The 16,632-nt window shown below is 39.8% G+C and overlaps 1 protein-coding gene across 5 annotated transcripts in view; it reads left to right on the top strand.

Moving 5' to 3' along the window:
- znf652 (zinc finger protein 652) overlaps positions 1-16,632 on the top strand; it is a 36,544-nt gene that overhangs the window by 10,392 nt on the left and 9,520 nt on the right. For all 5 annotated transcript variants that reach the window (XM_051715333.1, XM_051715334.1, XM_051715335.1 and 2 more), the window contains one exon: positions 12,742-14,339. In XM_051715333.1, the coding sequence (XP_051571293.1) occupies positions 13,329-14,339 (1,011 nt within the window). In that variant the 5' untranslated portion in view covers positions 12,742-13,328. The remainder of the gene's footprint in view (positions 1-12,741; positions 14,340-16,632) is intronic.

Genomic DNA, 16,632 nt, shown 5'->3' with positions numbered 1-16,632 from the left:
AGTTATATTCTGCAGTTATGTTTATGCCCCACACAGTAAAATTACATTCATTGTTAATTGCTAACAGTTATGAATAGTTCTGTTGTCAATATCAAAGATCATTGTGACATACTGGCAACCAGTGAAAACCAAGAGGGCATCACACACAGCAGAGATATGTTCAAAAATAAGAAAGTTGTCTATTACTAGCTCCAAAACTGCTCCAGTGAGGAATCATTAGTATTTATGATCTGTTTACTGCCTTTGGCATTTGTTGCAATACAAATCACTAATTATTAAGCAAATGCGTGAAGACGCGTGCCGTTATTTAAGGTTAAATGTTATATCTGTTATTAGTGACACTGCGACCAACATCAGTCTGATTTAAATTGGGATCCTCAATTAAATTGGGAATAGTGCTGTTGAGTGACTGATGAGATATTGTATGAAGGTAAAATAGTGCCAAAATGATTTGCATGCTCAGGGTGAGATTTGTAAAAGCGTAAATGAAATAAGTTGTGCAGAGTTAAATTTATGAAAGTATAAATTAAATTGCAAGCGTAAAAATAAATTGCATGCAACTTGATTTACACCTTTACAAAATGTTCTGTGTGCAAGTGTAAGAAAAAATATTAGCAAAACTTTAATGCTTTGCATAAGTGTAATTAATGTGTTGTGAATCTGTAATTTCATATTAAAACAAAGTAAATGTGGTCTGTATTCTTCTGACTTCATTTTTTCACACTTACATCTTTGGCATTGTTTTTGTGCCTAAACATGGTCAAAAACATTGCAAATGTGCAATCAGCGATACGCAAGCAAAAAAAGGGTGTCATGAACAGCAAAATGGATTGACTGCATAGAATCATTCTGTATGTGTAAAACTACTGAAAATGTGTTAATGACTTGTGTTTGTGGCATAGGCCTAAATATTTTCCTGAAATAATCCAATATACACTGTTCCCTTACTCTTCCCTTTTGTTGCACTCACACTTTTGGCACGAATTTCTCTCTGAAAAGAGTTTTGCAAGCGTGAGGGGGAAGTCAGAAAAATACAGACCAATTTTACTTTGTGTTAATATGAAATTACAGATTCGCAACAAACAAATTAAATTTATGCAAATCATTAAAGGAATAGTTCACCCAAAAATGAAAATTTGCTGATAATTTACTCACCCTCAGGCCATCCAAGATGTATCAGAGTTTCTTTCTTCATCAAAACAGAATTTAAGATTTTAGGATTTCAGTTCAGGCCTCCTCCTCCAAACAATGCAAGTGAATGTCCTCCATTTTTTGACAGTCCAAAATGCATATTTAGGGTGCATCAAAATAATCCACACGACTCAAGTCGACAAATAAAGTTCTCCTGAACGCAAACGATTGATTATTTTGGGAAACAAATCAATACTTGTATATTTTTCGCTTCCGTACATCTCTGTGATGCTCGCTCATGAGAGGGATGACGTAAGGTCATTGGTAAGGTCATGTGGAGGAGGAGTCAGGAAGCGCGTCATTGTTTACAAGAGAAGCTTGCACAGAGCACAGACCAAGAGCCGTTCACAAACCAAAACAGACCAAAACAATTTCAAAACAATATAAAATAAAATAAAACATTTTTTCCAAATAATAATAAAAAAAAAATCCAATGTAAACAATTATGTGTTTCCTGCCTCCTCCTCCACATGACGCGTGACCTTACCAACGAGCTTACATACTAGGGAGGGTAGAGTCACATGGGGTAACCTCCACGAGGTCGCGATGAGTGGTGCTCGCGCTCAAAGGGGCGTGTGGTAAATTGTGCGCGGATTGCAGAGATTAGCATGAGCCTCCACGTGCGGAGTCTCCACAGTGTCATGCACAACGAGCCACGTAATAAGATGCACATTTTGACTGTCTCAGAAGTGTATGCAACTGAGACTTGTCCTCCGCCACCCGGATTGAGGCGAGTAACCTCGCCACCATGAGGACCTACTAAGTAGTGGGAATTGGGCATTCCAAATTGGGGGAACAAGGGGATTAAAAAAAAAAAGTATTGCTAATCATTTTTTTCCTATGCTTGCAACTTGATTTATACCTTTTATAAAAGGTTCTGTGCGCATGCAAAACAAATTTCGCTTGCAATTTGATTTACACTTTCACAAATCTCACCCTGCGCATGCAAATCATTTAGGCACTAATTTACCTTTATAATATTGAGAGCACCTGGAGAGCGTGCTTGTTTGATTGACACCAAGAGCGCTCATGTTAAAGGAGGAGAAGCTAATAGTGCTCATGATCGCTCAAACAGTCTCTATCGCTCCACACACCGTCTGATTATCACGACTCATGATACATCACGTGTACTCAGATTTGTATTTGCATGTTCAATTGTTGTTTAATTAGTTTTTATGCCCATTTGCAGTCTCTTTATTCGTGCTCACTGTGCAGCGAGTCAGAATAACTGCCGTATTGACTCTAGAAAATGGGCAGCTTAAAGGTGCCCTCAGTAATTCTAATCCAGTACACTTTTTGTCAAATTCTGCAAATACCTCCTCACAGTCTGCTAGCTGTCCGTTCTGTGGGTGGGCTGAAAAAAATATCTAGTATTTGTACACAGTCCTGGCTCTGTAAATGGGACAAAAACAAAGTGGATCAGACCGATCCACACAACACTACTCCAGCCAATCAGCAACAAGGGGTGGCTCTTGCGTGTGCACAGGATGGGGGGTGGGGACAGAGCGATGGCAAATCTGGCTGATGCTAACTTTCTAAACTCTAAGGAGGACAAATGGCTGATAAACAGACCAAGAGAAAAAGGTCAGATGAATATAAACTAAAAAATGATAAGTCGAGGGCGGAGCTTCCAAAGGAGCACTGAAGGGAGGGGTGTGTTTGTTTTGCCAGTTGAGTTTAAATGTCAACAGTGTTTCTCAGGAATCGCTGAGTGCACCTTTAATATTCATACACATGTTAATCTTACACATGTTTAAAACAAACCGCCATATTCATCAAAATTACTGCATGCCTGAAAGTTTAAATTTGTGAATACTTAGTATTGCCACCAACTTACCCTCCAGTGGCCACACTGTATGCTTCAAGGCCTGAGCAAGCCTCATTCGAGTAGCAGTGTATGCGTGCTGCAAAAAAGATCTGCCCTGAATCTAGGCACGATCGGGCAATCATGGATTTTAAGATGAAAATCGGCAGATTTAGATCGGTAGCCGATCGATCGGTGCACCCTTAAAATTAATTTCTTCTAAAGTGATACGATCAATTTTGGTGTGTTATAAATCAATATTTAAATACATTTGAACTATAATCCAACGCTTTGGGTAAGCTTCACGAGAGGGTGGAGTCCAAGTGGTCTCTCGTGTGACATTCGCGTTTCCATGATACAGACGTAATCTCACGTTCTCCTTTCGGTTGAGTCATCCAGGATAAGCACACAAATGCACCATTGTGAGTAAAGAAACAGATCAATACAGATCTAAACCAAAACCAAAGAAGCTTCTGTACAGCGTTCCTCCTTACTTGTAAACAGTGCTGCTCTTCTGGCTGTGACGCACATGCCTCAGTTCTCGCATGTGCGAATGCGATTACATCACACGTGCATACTCCTGCTGACCAAAAGCATGATTTAGAGTTTAAAAAAGTACATAATGTTTATCTTTTTCACACCAAAAGCAATCGTGTCATTTTAGAAGACATTCATTTAACAGCTGGATAATGTTTATGCTGACTGACTGTGATGTTTGGAGCTTCAAAAGAGAAATCTCCGTTCACTTGCATTTTAAGGACCAACTGAGCTAAGATGTCTGAAACAGTGTCTAAAAAGTGAAGTGTATACGTTAAAACGTTATATCCTTTCTCGTGACATTGCATTTCTGTGTAACTGGTTTAACTGTTTCTTGTTTTCACTTTTTATCATTCAAAGTCTGCTTCCCCACCCTGCTTGCAGGAGACACATGATACTCATGACCTTTCAAACAGTGCATACATTCATAGTATAACTAGGGATGTGCTGAACGACTAATTTCACTGATATTTAAATGGAAATTTCAGTCAACTAGTCTAAAAAGTCATCATTTTTATTTGTATAGTGCTTAAATAATTGTATTTAGAACCCCTGTAAGCAAGCTGAAAAAGAAACCAACCTTCAGAAAACAGAAAAATAAAAGTTTATGCGACCCATTTAATCAATCTATTCCAAATCTGAAGCTAAATTCCACAGAAAAGGAGCAATTATCTGTGATGTGCTTGCCTTGCATTATGATCATTGTACGTTAAATATAGAATGTTAGCGAATATTTAACAGGCATATTTATTGAAAACAATTGAATGAATAGTGCAGGACCAATAGAGCAACCCAACCTGTTCTAAACTGAATTCACCATGTAAAAGTTACTTAACATATTAAAACAGTCAGGACATTATTGAAATTAATTAACAGGTAGATTAAGCCAAATCTACAAGAGAAAAAATATGCGCTGTAAAGTTGTGCGTATTTCATGACGTGCAGTCGTGCATTAGCCATTGAAAAATGATGTACAAGCATGCACAGATGTAAAGAAGACTCAAATGTGAAAACATCCATAGGGACTTTCAAACGTTTGGAAATCCGATTCCCGTACCAACAACGAAGTGATATCATAGCTACTTTGCTGAGTTTGCTGGTCTTGTGAGAGGACATTTTCCTGCACGGCGTGAGTGAGAGAGGGAAGAAGCATGCGCAGCCTGAGGTGAAATTAAACTTTGTATCTGCTCCAGATATCCTCTTTTTAAAATAATATTTGTATTACAGTAATTTAAGCGCAGCCTCTGTAAAAATACAAAGCCAAAATTAAATGTGTAAAAATGATGAACAGCTTAATGGGGGGAAATATTAACCGACTAGTAATTCCAGTGTCGACTAGCACCGTTTAGCTGACTAGTTTTGCACGTCCCTAAGTATAACCCACTGTAAGGAATCACACAAATATATGTAAATGCATACAAATATGCATAAACCCCTGTAATAATTCTGTTTTTATAAAGTAATAAGTTTATAATTATTACTTCATATATTTGTTTACTTTGTTTTATTTTTATAAAGGAGCTGATCTTTAGCCTCTGGAAATGATTTTTATGGGTATTTTTTAACTGTATGAGGGGGATGTTTAACACTGTCGTTCCTAGGGATGTCGATTTTCAGACATTTACATAATTGTCGTGGAAATTAACAATCAATTAAGTTAATTTTAATACTGCAAAATTATTGCACATTGAGGACTCCAAATAATATGTGCATGTAGCTTACTGTTTAAATATAATTTAAATTATTACACTTAAGAAATACTAGTGGCATTTCCCTTAAAATATTCTTAGTTCAGTGTTATATTGGAGTTCATTTGAACTTCTAGTTTTGAATTGTGGAATATTTTGGACCTTTGGACTTTTTTATTTTTTTAATTTATTTTTTTATTTATTATTATTATATATATATATAATTCTTTTTTTTTTTTTTTGTGGATTTTTCCCCTTTTTCTCCCAATTTGAAATGCCCAATTCCCAATGTGCTTTTAAGTCCTCGTGGTCGCGTAGTAATTCGCCTCAGTCCAGGTGGTGGAGGACGAATCCCAGTTGCCTCCGCATCTGAGACCGTCAAACCGTGCATGTTATCACGTGGCTTGTTGAGCACATTGCCACGGAGACATAGCACGTGTGAAGGCTTCACGCCACTGGTCACATGCATGGCAACTAGTGGTTGACCAATGTATCACCGTTCTGACTTTTGTTATTATCGCATCGGCCGATAAATTTTCCCATTTGGCTGATTTGTTTCTTGAGGGTGCCGAAAATCGCCTGCTTGCATGTGAAGCAACTGAGACATGTAAACGACCAGTCACGGTTCTTTTTTTTTTTTTTTTTTTTTTTTTTAACGTGCCATCGTGTTACTGCAATAATAGACTGGTGTGCAACACAGCATCATTTAAACGGTCCTCACGGCAGACGCGTTTGAGCTCGAAATGTTAAAGTGCTCGCCTGTTTCATTCTCCCTCTCTCTCCTCAGCAGAACTTGTAACTATAACTGTCTTGTCTAATGATAAAAGGCAAATATCAGTAAAAATAATATCATATACCATCTACAAATATGTGCATATCTAGTGTAAACAGATGTAATAAACAAATCTCACAAAACTTGAGCAGATCCAGCGTCCTGTGGAGCGCTCTTTTATCTACCTCTAAAGCACGTATTCTATCAGTCTCTCCTCAGCAGTTCCCTTGCAGATATGCAGATATCTAGTTTAAAAAGATGTATTTCACGTACCTCATGAAAATCCAGTGTTTTCTTCCCATCGAGCGCTCATCTAACATCTTCCTCTGAAGCACGTATTCCATCAGCCAGAATTAAAAACTTTAGGATCAATACGCTGGCTAACACCCCTGGAGTTCGCTAGTTCGAATCCCAGGGCGTGTTTAGTGACTCCAGCCAGGTCTCCTAAGCAACCAAATTTGCCCGGTTGCTAGGGAGGGTAGAGTCACATGGGGTAAACTTCTCGTGGTCGCTATAATGTGGTCCGTTCTCGGTGGGGCGCGTGGTGAGTTGAGCGTGGTTGCCGCGGTGGATGGCGTGAAGCCTCCACACTTGCTATGTCTTCGTGGCAACGCGCTCAACAAGCCACGTGATAAGATGCGCGGGTTGACGGTGTCAGATGCGGAGGCAACTGGGATTCGTCCTCCTCCACCCGGACTGAGGCGAATCACTACGCAACCATGAGGACTTAAAAGCACATTGGGAATTGGGCATTCCAAATTGGGAGAAAAAGGGGAAAAGATCCCAAAAAATAAATAAATAAAAAAACTTCAGGATCAGGTTCAAAAGTTCTTCTGATTCACAAATACTGATGGTCACTCTGTGGCAATCCAAGTAGGCGATCCAGGCCATTTAAACTGTCAGGATTGCTGTTGCTCGTGCTGGATCTGCACGAGCACAAGTGCAACTTCAAAGTAAAAGTGCTTCACGTGTGCTATGAGTAAATGTCTTATTCCCTATGCACTGTATGGACAACTGGTTTGATTCGGTATTTTATAAGAAAATGTGATTGCTAATGTGGACATGCCCTCCATGGTTGCTGGACAACTGTGTGTACTGTTATTTCCTTTTTCCTAATGTGTTTACAATTTCTTCATGTTCAAATAAATTACTAAAATTTTATGACTAAACAGAAATCATAAGAAACTGCTATCTACCATTTAAAATACAATATAATTTTTTTAGATTATTTTTTACAAAGGTAAAGTTTTGTGTGAAATTTAGTAAATATAGTGCTAAATAAGAGTTTATAATTTTTTTTTTTTTTTTTAGCAATTTTATGTTTGCTATTTATTATATTAAATTGTGATATATCGTCATTGTATCAGCCTATCAGCCACCATGCTCTCTGGATTTCGGCATCAGCCATTAAAAAAAAAACTCATATCGGTCGACCTCTAATGGCAACGGCACACTGACAAACCTTTGCACTTTGCCACGCCTTCTCATAAATAATATCGAGAACACCTGTGACGTAGATGTGCTGAAATTCAATGGAAAGCTAAACCATGTATGTCATGACTTGTGACGTTAACACGATGTTCATTTCAAACCAGGAATACGAAAATAGCCAGAAAAATCCCTAAATTAACCCTTTTCTTCTTGAAATTAAAAATAATGAAAGTTGACATTGTCTTAACATGTGTGCAAGACATATATTCCTGTTAACATCTTACAAAATGTGTAGTGTTTCATGACCCTTTAATGTGAATCACATTTGTTTCTTCACAGATGTGATATGCAGCACACTAACCAGACTGTGATTATCTTGGTGGTCACAAGACTTTAGATTTGATCATGCAATGCATGTCTTGCATGGTCAGTGTCACGCAATTCAGCTTTGATTAGAAGAGAACATGTATTTTCATAGACACATTTGTTCAGCTCAAACAAGCAGGCTGGCACACCACACACACACACACACACACACACACACACACACACACACGCTCGCACATAGAACAGAGATGTTCACAGAATCGCAGGAAGTCAAGGTTGGGGCTGTTAAGAGTAGAGCGGATAAACAGAGCTATTTTTCCTGTTTGTGACTGCCATTGTCTCGTTTAATTGGTGTTGTTGTAGTTTTTGATTGTGCTGACTCCGCATGTAAGTTGGGCTTTTGTGTTTTGACCTTTGCATTAATAAAGTGACTCAATTCATTATGTTTCATTTTTAAGTGTATACAAGCCTTTGATTGGGGAACCAATCTCTTATAAAAGATCATTCCTTGAGTGCGCGCATACACAGCCTTCCCACACCTGTTTCAAATCAATCACACTGAAACTTGTGGTCTCGTTTTGTTTCTTATGTGTAACTGTCCCTGTTGTCGGTTGAATCTTTCTATCTGTTTCAGTCATGTTATACATGTAAGACAGATGGCTAAAACAGTTGTCTTCTGTTCAGTTTTTATTTCATTCTTTTTTGGCCTCAAGTAGTCCTGCAGCAAAATGAAAGATACAGTTGTGCTCAAAAGTTTGCATACCTTGGCAGAAATTGTGAAAGTTTGGCATTGATTTTGAAAATATAACTGATCATGCAAAAAAACTGTATTTTATTTAAGGATAGTGATCATATGAAGCAATTTATTATCACATAGTTGTTTGGCTCCTTTTTAAATCATAATGATAACAGAAATCACCCAAATGGCCCTGATCAAAAGTTTACATACCCTTGAATGTTTGGCCTTGTTACAGACACACAAGGTGACACACACAGGTTTAAATGGCAATTAAAGGTTAATTTCCCACACCTGTGGCTTTTTAAATTGCAATTAGTGTCTGTGTATAAAGAGTCAATGAGTTTGTTAGCTCTCACGTGGATGCACTGAGCAGGTTAGATCCTGAGCCATGGGGAGCAGAAAAGAACTGTGAAAAGACCTGCGTAACAAGGTAATGGAACTTTATAAAGATGGAAAAGGATATAAAAAGATATCCAAAGCCTTGAAAATGCCATTCAGTACTGTTCAATCACTTATTAAGAAGTGGAAAATTCGGGGATCTCTTGATACCAAGCCAAGGTCAGATAGACCAAGAAAGATTTCAGCCACAACTGCCAGAAGAATTGTTCGGGATACAGAGAAAAACCCACGGGTAACCTCAGGAGAAATACAGGCTGCTCTGGAAAAAGACGGTGTGGTTGTTTCAAGGAGCACAATACGACGATACTTGGTCGAATTGCCAGAAAGAAGCCTTTACTGCGCCAATGCCACAAAAAAGCCGGTTACAATATGCCTGACAACACCTTGACATGCCTCACAGCTTCTGGCACACTGTAATTTGGAGTGACGAGACCAAAATAGAGCTTTATGGTCACAACCATAAGCACTATGTTTGGAGAGGGGTCAACAAGGCCTATAGTGAAAAGAATACCATCCCCACTGTGAAGCATGGTGGTGGATCACTGATGTTTTGGGGGGGTGTGAGCTCTAAAGGCACGGGAAATCTTGTGAAAGTTGATGGCAAGATGAATGCAGCATGTTATCAGAAAATACTGGCAGACAATTTGCATTCTTCTGCACGAAAGCTGCGCATGGGACGCTCTTGGACTTTCCAGCACGACAATGACCCTAAGCACAAGGCCAAATTGACCCTCCAGTGGTTACAGCAGAAAAAGGTGAAGGTTCTGGAGTGGCCATCACAGTCTCCTGACCTTAATATCATCGAGCCACTCTGGGGAGATCTCAAACGTGCGGTCCATGCAAGACGACCAAAGACTTTGCATGACCTGGAGGCATTTTGCCAAGACGAATGGGCAGCTATACCACCTGCAAGAATTTGGGGCCTCATAGACAACTATTACAAAAGACTGCACACTGTCATTGATGCTAAAGGGGGCAATACACAGTATTAAGAACTAAGGGTATGCAGACTTTTGAACGGGTCATTTCATTTTTTTCTTTGTTGCCATGTTTTGTTTTATGATTGTGCCATTCTGTTATAACCTACAGTTGAATATGAATCCCATAAGAAATAAAAGAATGTGTTTTGCCTGCTCACTCATGTTTTATTTAAAAATGGTAAATATATTAGCAATTCTCCAAGGGTATGCAAACTTTTGAGCACAACTGTACTTTAAAACGTGTGACTTTCTGAGCAGAGCTATGCAGCTTTCCTAAGCAATCTGACATACCATTTTTTGCTGATAGATGATAAAACTTCCTTATACTTGCATTTGAAGGAGGGACCTGAGACATATCTAAGGACCAGAATATAGTGACCTGAAGGTGTGATTCTTTTTTTTCCCTCCCCAATTTGGAATGCCCAATTCCCAATGCACTCTTAAGTCCTCGTGGTGGCGTAGTGACTCGCCTCAATCCGGGTGGCGGAGGATGAATCTCAGTTGCCTCCGCGTCTGAGACAGTCAATCCGCGCATCTTATCACGTGGCTTGTTGAGCACGTTACAGCAGAGACATAGCGTGTGTAGTCTTCGCCATCCACCTTGGCATCCACACACAACTCACCACGTGCCCCACTGAGAGCTAACCACATTATAGCGACCACAAGGAGGTTACCCCATGTGACTTTACCCTCCTTAGCAACCGGGCCAATTTGGTTGCTTAGGAGACCTGGCTGGAGTCACTCAGCATGCCCTGGGATTGTAACTCATGAACTACAGGGGTGGTAGTCAGCATCTTTACTCGCTGAGCTACCCAGGCCACCGAAGGTGTGATTCTTTAATTTGGGTCAATAGAGCGGAACAGGTGGATTACGGAAATAAAAATCCTATACATTTTCTCCAGAGGCGAACAAAAACTTTTAAAGGCAGACTTACTGTGAGCTCAGAGACTGTTAATCACTGTTATATGTTTCTGTTGAAGCCTACGGTCTGTTTTATTTCAACTTAATTTTTAAAAAATCGTGTTTAATTGCAGAATTACTTGTGAAGAACTACACTATACTGTATATTGAGGTGATGATCAGCACACCGATGATACACTTCTATCACTTTATTTCATGTTAGGGGAAACAGATGTTTTGGCACTTAGGCCTTCCTCAGTGTGTTTGACCCTCTTTTTATATATAGACAACGTTTCCATCAACATCACATATCACTACATTCACAAACATGATTTGTCACAGAATATAAACAATTAGTACCTTAAAAACCACGATACAAACAACTGCCATGATTAGCCTAATAACCCAATAAATGATCATCATGATCATACAAAATCTCAAGTATATAAAACCATCACAACAATCAAAATACAAAAATACATAGACATTTAAGATCACATAATTTTGTGTTTTTTGTACAATCCAAAAATAACTACAATTGATCAAATGAGTATGAACCAGTCGTTTAAAACATCAGGTATACACAGTCATAAATCTACAATAGCTCTCATATTAATGGACTTCCTTTGAAGAATTACACTACCCATTATCCTGAAAAGAAACGCTCCTCCAATCATTGAATCATGGCCAACAAAGCACACCAAACAAGCTTTGCAGCAGCCGCCCATTTTCATGACACATGCAAGTCTCCCTACACTTTCAAACTACTTATATACTGTATTTGTGTGTATCCGAGTATTTTGCAATAATATTATTATTTTATTTCTACACTTATAATCAACAACTTTAAATCAATAGTTTTATGTTTGACCATCGTTTTTAATTTGATCACGTCATTTGCAGTGCTTCATGGGATTGTAGTTCATGCCCTCATGAAAGATGTTAAGTACACAGTGTTGTAACTCTCTCTTTTTGACAGATTTTCAAATAGTTTTTGCTTCAAATCAAAGTATGTAATGTTGTGATTCACCTCGAAGCTGGTTGGTTTGGTTCATGGATTTAATAAAGGATTTTATTAAATCCCTATGGCAAAAATGAATGGGGAAAAATATTTCCGGCACCAAGACTACTGAAATAGAGGGTGAGCACTGTTGCACTCAATAAGCAAACACCTAGCAGCCATGCAGAATACCCTAGCAACTGCATAGACGCCTGGTAAAACCACTCTGAACACCTTAGCGTCCACATAACAAAACCCTGGCATCGTGGTTTTTGCACAGGCAAACACAAAATCTAGTTCTCGGTTGGAGGCCTGTTATGACAGGAGATAAAAGTGTCAGATTGTCCCAGATTTGTCAAGATTATTACAAAGAAAGCTGTGATATTTTCGAGGACATTGATGATATGGATAGAACCTGAAAATTTATGAAAGTGTTTTCTCTACTCAGCTTCTTGTGGTTTTAGTTGAAGTTTCTCACACAAACTGAAGCGAAACGGTTGCGGTCTGGTGTGTGGATCTGATTAGTAGTGAGATTCTCGATCTCTACACCTTAACCTGGCTGCAGTTTCGTTTCTCTTTTTCCCTCTCTTATTTGCTTGTCTTGCTCTCTCTCTCTCTCTCTCTCTCTCACACACACACACACACACACACACATATACATGTAAAGAATATATGACACCTGATTTGGAGACAAGGGTTTAACCAGGTGACAGCCACTACATTGAAATTACTAATTTAAAAAATGTTGGATAAATCTGTCTATTGTTTTACTTTGCGTTTGAAAGCGGTAACATTCTTCAGTCTGTTTTTATGACATCCTACTCTTGTTTCAATGGTAGTTGTGGTTCATTTAGCCTGCTTTGATGTACAAATTTAACACAGCATGACATTGTCGTTGACTCCTGAGATAATTGGTTTCAATTGTCTTTCATTCCTTTCCTAACCTTTCCCTTTGTTTCTTGTTCTCTTTCAGGTAGTGTCTGGCTGCAGGGTGCCGATCTGGAGCATCTGGTAATGACTGCGAGATCTAAGCGTTAAGTGCGAAGATGCAGTCAGAACACTGACACAGGGAAGCCGGCTTTTGTGTCTGATTCAGCAGAGATTGTAGATGAGGCACCTCTATTGTTTCTGCAAGTGAAATGGAGATGCTGTTGAGCAATTGAAGCTTGGATCTAAAGGCAAAAAGACTTGAATTGAGAAGTCATCTTATTTTGGAAAAATATGTGCGATACAGACTTTCGTGAGTACTGTTGAGGACAGCAATTAGTTGATCTTTGTCTTCCTATCTCACTTTTTGTATATTTTTCTCACTATAGTGAAAGTAATGGGGGCTCTGTTTGGGTTAGGTTAATGTGTGTTTGGGTTTTACCCATTCCACACTCCTGTATTCCTCTTCTCTTGAACCTTCAATTTCTTTTGCCCTCCTCTCGTTCTGGAGAGGAGGGGTTGGTTGCCCTTGCCCCTGTATCTCCTTGACAGGAAATAGTGGTGATTCTCAAACTTGAAGTGGGAAACTCGTAAGACGTTTGAAAAGGACGCCACTTACGCAAACGGCTGCCAATGAAGTCCTGCCAGACGCTGAAGGAGGAGGTGTCTGGCCCAGAGACAATGTCTCATGAGGAGACTCAACCCTCCCAAACCTATTTCCAGAACCCCTCCATTCCTGATGCTGAACTATCAGCAAAACTATTCAAACGAGACGTTGCGGCCCAACCATTCTCTGTGGTCATCGACAACACGATGGGTACTAGGCCAGAGTCGCACATGTCCTCTGATCTGAACCCCCTTCCTACCCCAACTCAACAGTTTTATAGGGAAGGAACTGAACAATCAGGGACAAAGGGGGCACTGCAGAGCGGGAATGGAGGAACTTCGGAAGATTCAGAAGCCGAAGAGGGAGCAGGGGCGGAAGACGAATTTAAACATGGACAGATTATCGTGGAGGTCAACCTGAATAACCAGACCCTGCACGTGTCCAAAGGGGATGACACGGCAAATCCTAACACTGCAGAAGTAGACATGAGCAACAGTGATGAGGAAGAAGAGGAGGAGGAGGAGGAGGAGGAGGAAGATAGTGCAGAATACAATGACAGTGCTGATGAGGATCTGGAAGAAGAGGATGAAGAAGAGGAACACAACAGTCGGCGAACAAGAGCTCAACGGGCACACAGGGGCCGAGCGGCCAGTCAGCCGCAGAGGAAGAGTCGCCGTGTAACACCGTCATCGGCAGGAAGTGCAACTACAGTGGCCACCGGCATGACCACTAGGGGGCGGAGGAAGAATGCAGAGGCCCCGGCACGAAAGCGTAGACCTGCCAGGGAGGCCAAAGGCTCCGTCTCCTCTGCCTCAAGAGCAACGGGCGCAGGAGGAGGGCCCGTGGGAGAGGGTGAGGAGAAGGAGACGCTGGCGTGTGAAAAATGTCCACGTGTGTTTAACACCCGCTGGTACTTGGAGAAACACATGAATGTCACACATAGACGCATGCAAATCTGCGACAGATGCGGGAAGAAGTTTGTGCTGGAGAGTGAACTCGCCCTGCACCAGCAGACAGACTGTGAGAAGAACATCCAGGTAAAGAACATCCATCTTACATTTTTCCATGAATTACAAGTCAAATGAATTCTTGCATCAAACAGTCGATTTCTTTTTAAACAACCTTTTTCCACCCTCTCTTTGAGCTGTTTTTACTACTGTACTTTTAAATCTTTTATGTTAATATGTACCTTGGAAGCCATGTTCACACATGCAGTGACTATCATTTGAAGTCGCTAGTCCTTTTACTGTGAAGTAGCTAGTGGGCGTTCCTACTGCTTTTGCTCTAACGTTATTGGTGGACTGCATGTCTTGCCATGTCTTTTAAAAATCTGATCACAGATGAGACATATTACAGGTAAATTAAGATATAATTCTAATTTTACAAGAAATTAGAAAAATCTAAATATTAAAAATGAACATTCTGCAACAATCTTTTTGAATCATATCATTTAACAAGATAAGCAATCTATCTATGAACAAATCATACTCACTCCGACTGCCGATAAATTCTTGTCCATGCGTCATTTTTATTACATCCATATATGTGGTTAAAGACTAAAGGCCCCTGCATTCTTCCTACGAAATTGAAGAACAAATGGGTGTGACGTCATTAAGAACTAAATCTGCCCAAAAAGAAGGTGTTTTTGAGTTTCGTTGGTTCGTAATAGCTTGCCAGGGCAAAATTTTAGTAAAACTTCTTACCAGCTGCTAAACACCTTACTGCCATTGGTCCACACCGTAGGTAGGTGTGACATGAAGCTCCACTACTTTGAGTCCGACAGCTAATTCTCCTTCAGTAAATTAAGAGCAGTCAACATGAACACACCGACATGTTATTTATTTATTTTAGATTTTTTTCTCACCAATTTGGAATGCCCAATTCCCAATGCGCTCTAAGTCCTCGTGGTGGCGTAGTGACTCGCCTCAATCCGGGTGGCAGAGGATGAATCTCAGTTGCCTCCGCGTCTGAGACCATTAATCCGCGCATCTGATCATGTGGCTTGTTGAGCACATTACCGCGGAGACCTAGTGCGTGTGGAGGCTTCACGCTATTCTCCACAGCATCTGTTTACTGTTGATCCAGCGGACTCCTCCAGTTTAGACAACATCATTGATTAAAATGGGAGCGATTTGCTTTTGTTGCATGAAAGAAGCCCAGATCGGATTTAATAATCCAATGCACTTGTGTGGCTGTTCACAGTCATCCAGTTAACAGATCTGTCACATGTGAGTGAAAAAATCTGATTTGGTGCACATTAAGCTGCAATGTAAACATAGCTTAGAAATACATGTAAATGGCCAGTTATATTTGGATAACCTCTATAAACCAGCATAGTTGATATTAAACAACAAGGCAGGGACATTTATTGAATAGAGGTTGATAATATGCAAATGTGGCAGTAATATGGTTATGTGCTCATGGTTCTGATGTTAAAGGTGCACTCAGTAATTTTTTTCCTCAGGTTTTACTTCTAAAGAAATGAATAGTAATATTGAAACATATGTATGAAATCATGACCACTCATGTGAGATGAAGAGTTCAGTCATATCAGTAACCTTATGAAAGCTGTTTTATTCTACGTGGAGCAGGGGCACCTCATGGGTGCAGCCATGTTAGGTAATCTCAGTAACTGCCCTGTTATTGGAAACTTTCATTCATGGATTAAATTAATACTGGCTTACTGTGCACAGTGAAATTCTACAATGGCGTTTGTAACTAAAAACTACTGTGTTTGATTGATGCAGCATCCAGGCCACTAAGTGTCACTTTGAGCCAATGTAAGCCACTTCGACATTCTTCAAAAAATTACTGAGTGCACCCAAAGTCTTTCTAGCAAGTCAGTCCACTGTCGGCCATCTTTGGAACGCTCTCTGGAGGCTATTTCCAGTCATGACAGTGAAGCTCCTATCTACTTGAGTGGGGGAACACCGAAATCTCAAAAACGGTTGGTCAAGATTACAATCAAAGAGCATATTTCAAATCAGCAATAAAATTTGATAATATTGGAATCATAAATTGTGCTTCTTTACCTTATTTTACACTAAAACACGCAATTTTCCCAGCTTGTATAGCTAATACACATGCGCAGTAGTGAGTTGATTGACAGGTGATGTCTGTATCTAAAAGGTGATTGGCTCTTTTACCTGTAAGTTGGGACTTCCTTTCTACATCTGTTGACCATTGGGCACTAGAGCTTCTTGGTTGGACGTTCCAATTTCTCCCATTCATTTTAAAAGGAGTGGCCCGTCTCTGCAAAATAGTGTCTGGTGCACCTTCAATATGATAAATGGACTGGGGAGGGATTTTTTTATAGTGAATTGTGCAATA

This window comes from Myxocyprinus asiaticus, chromosome 13, assembly GCF_019703515.2.
Source record: "Myxocyprinus asiaticus isolate MX2 ecotype Aquarium Trade chromosome 13, UBuf_Myxa_2, whole genome shotgun sequence".
Taxonomy (NCBI): domain Eukaryota; kingdom Metazoa; phylum Chordata; class Actinopteri; order Cypriniformes; family Catostomidae; genus Myxocyprinus; species Myxocyprinus asiaticus.
This window is presented reverse-complemented; position numbering and strand designations above follow the sequence as displayed.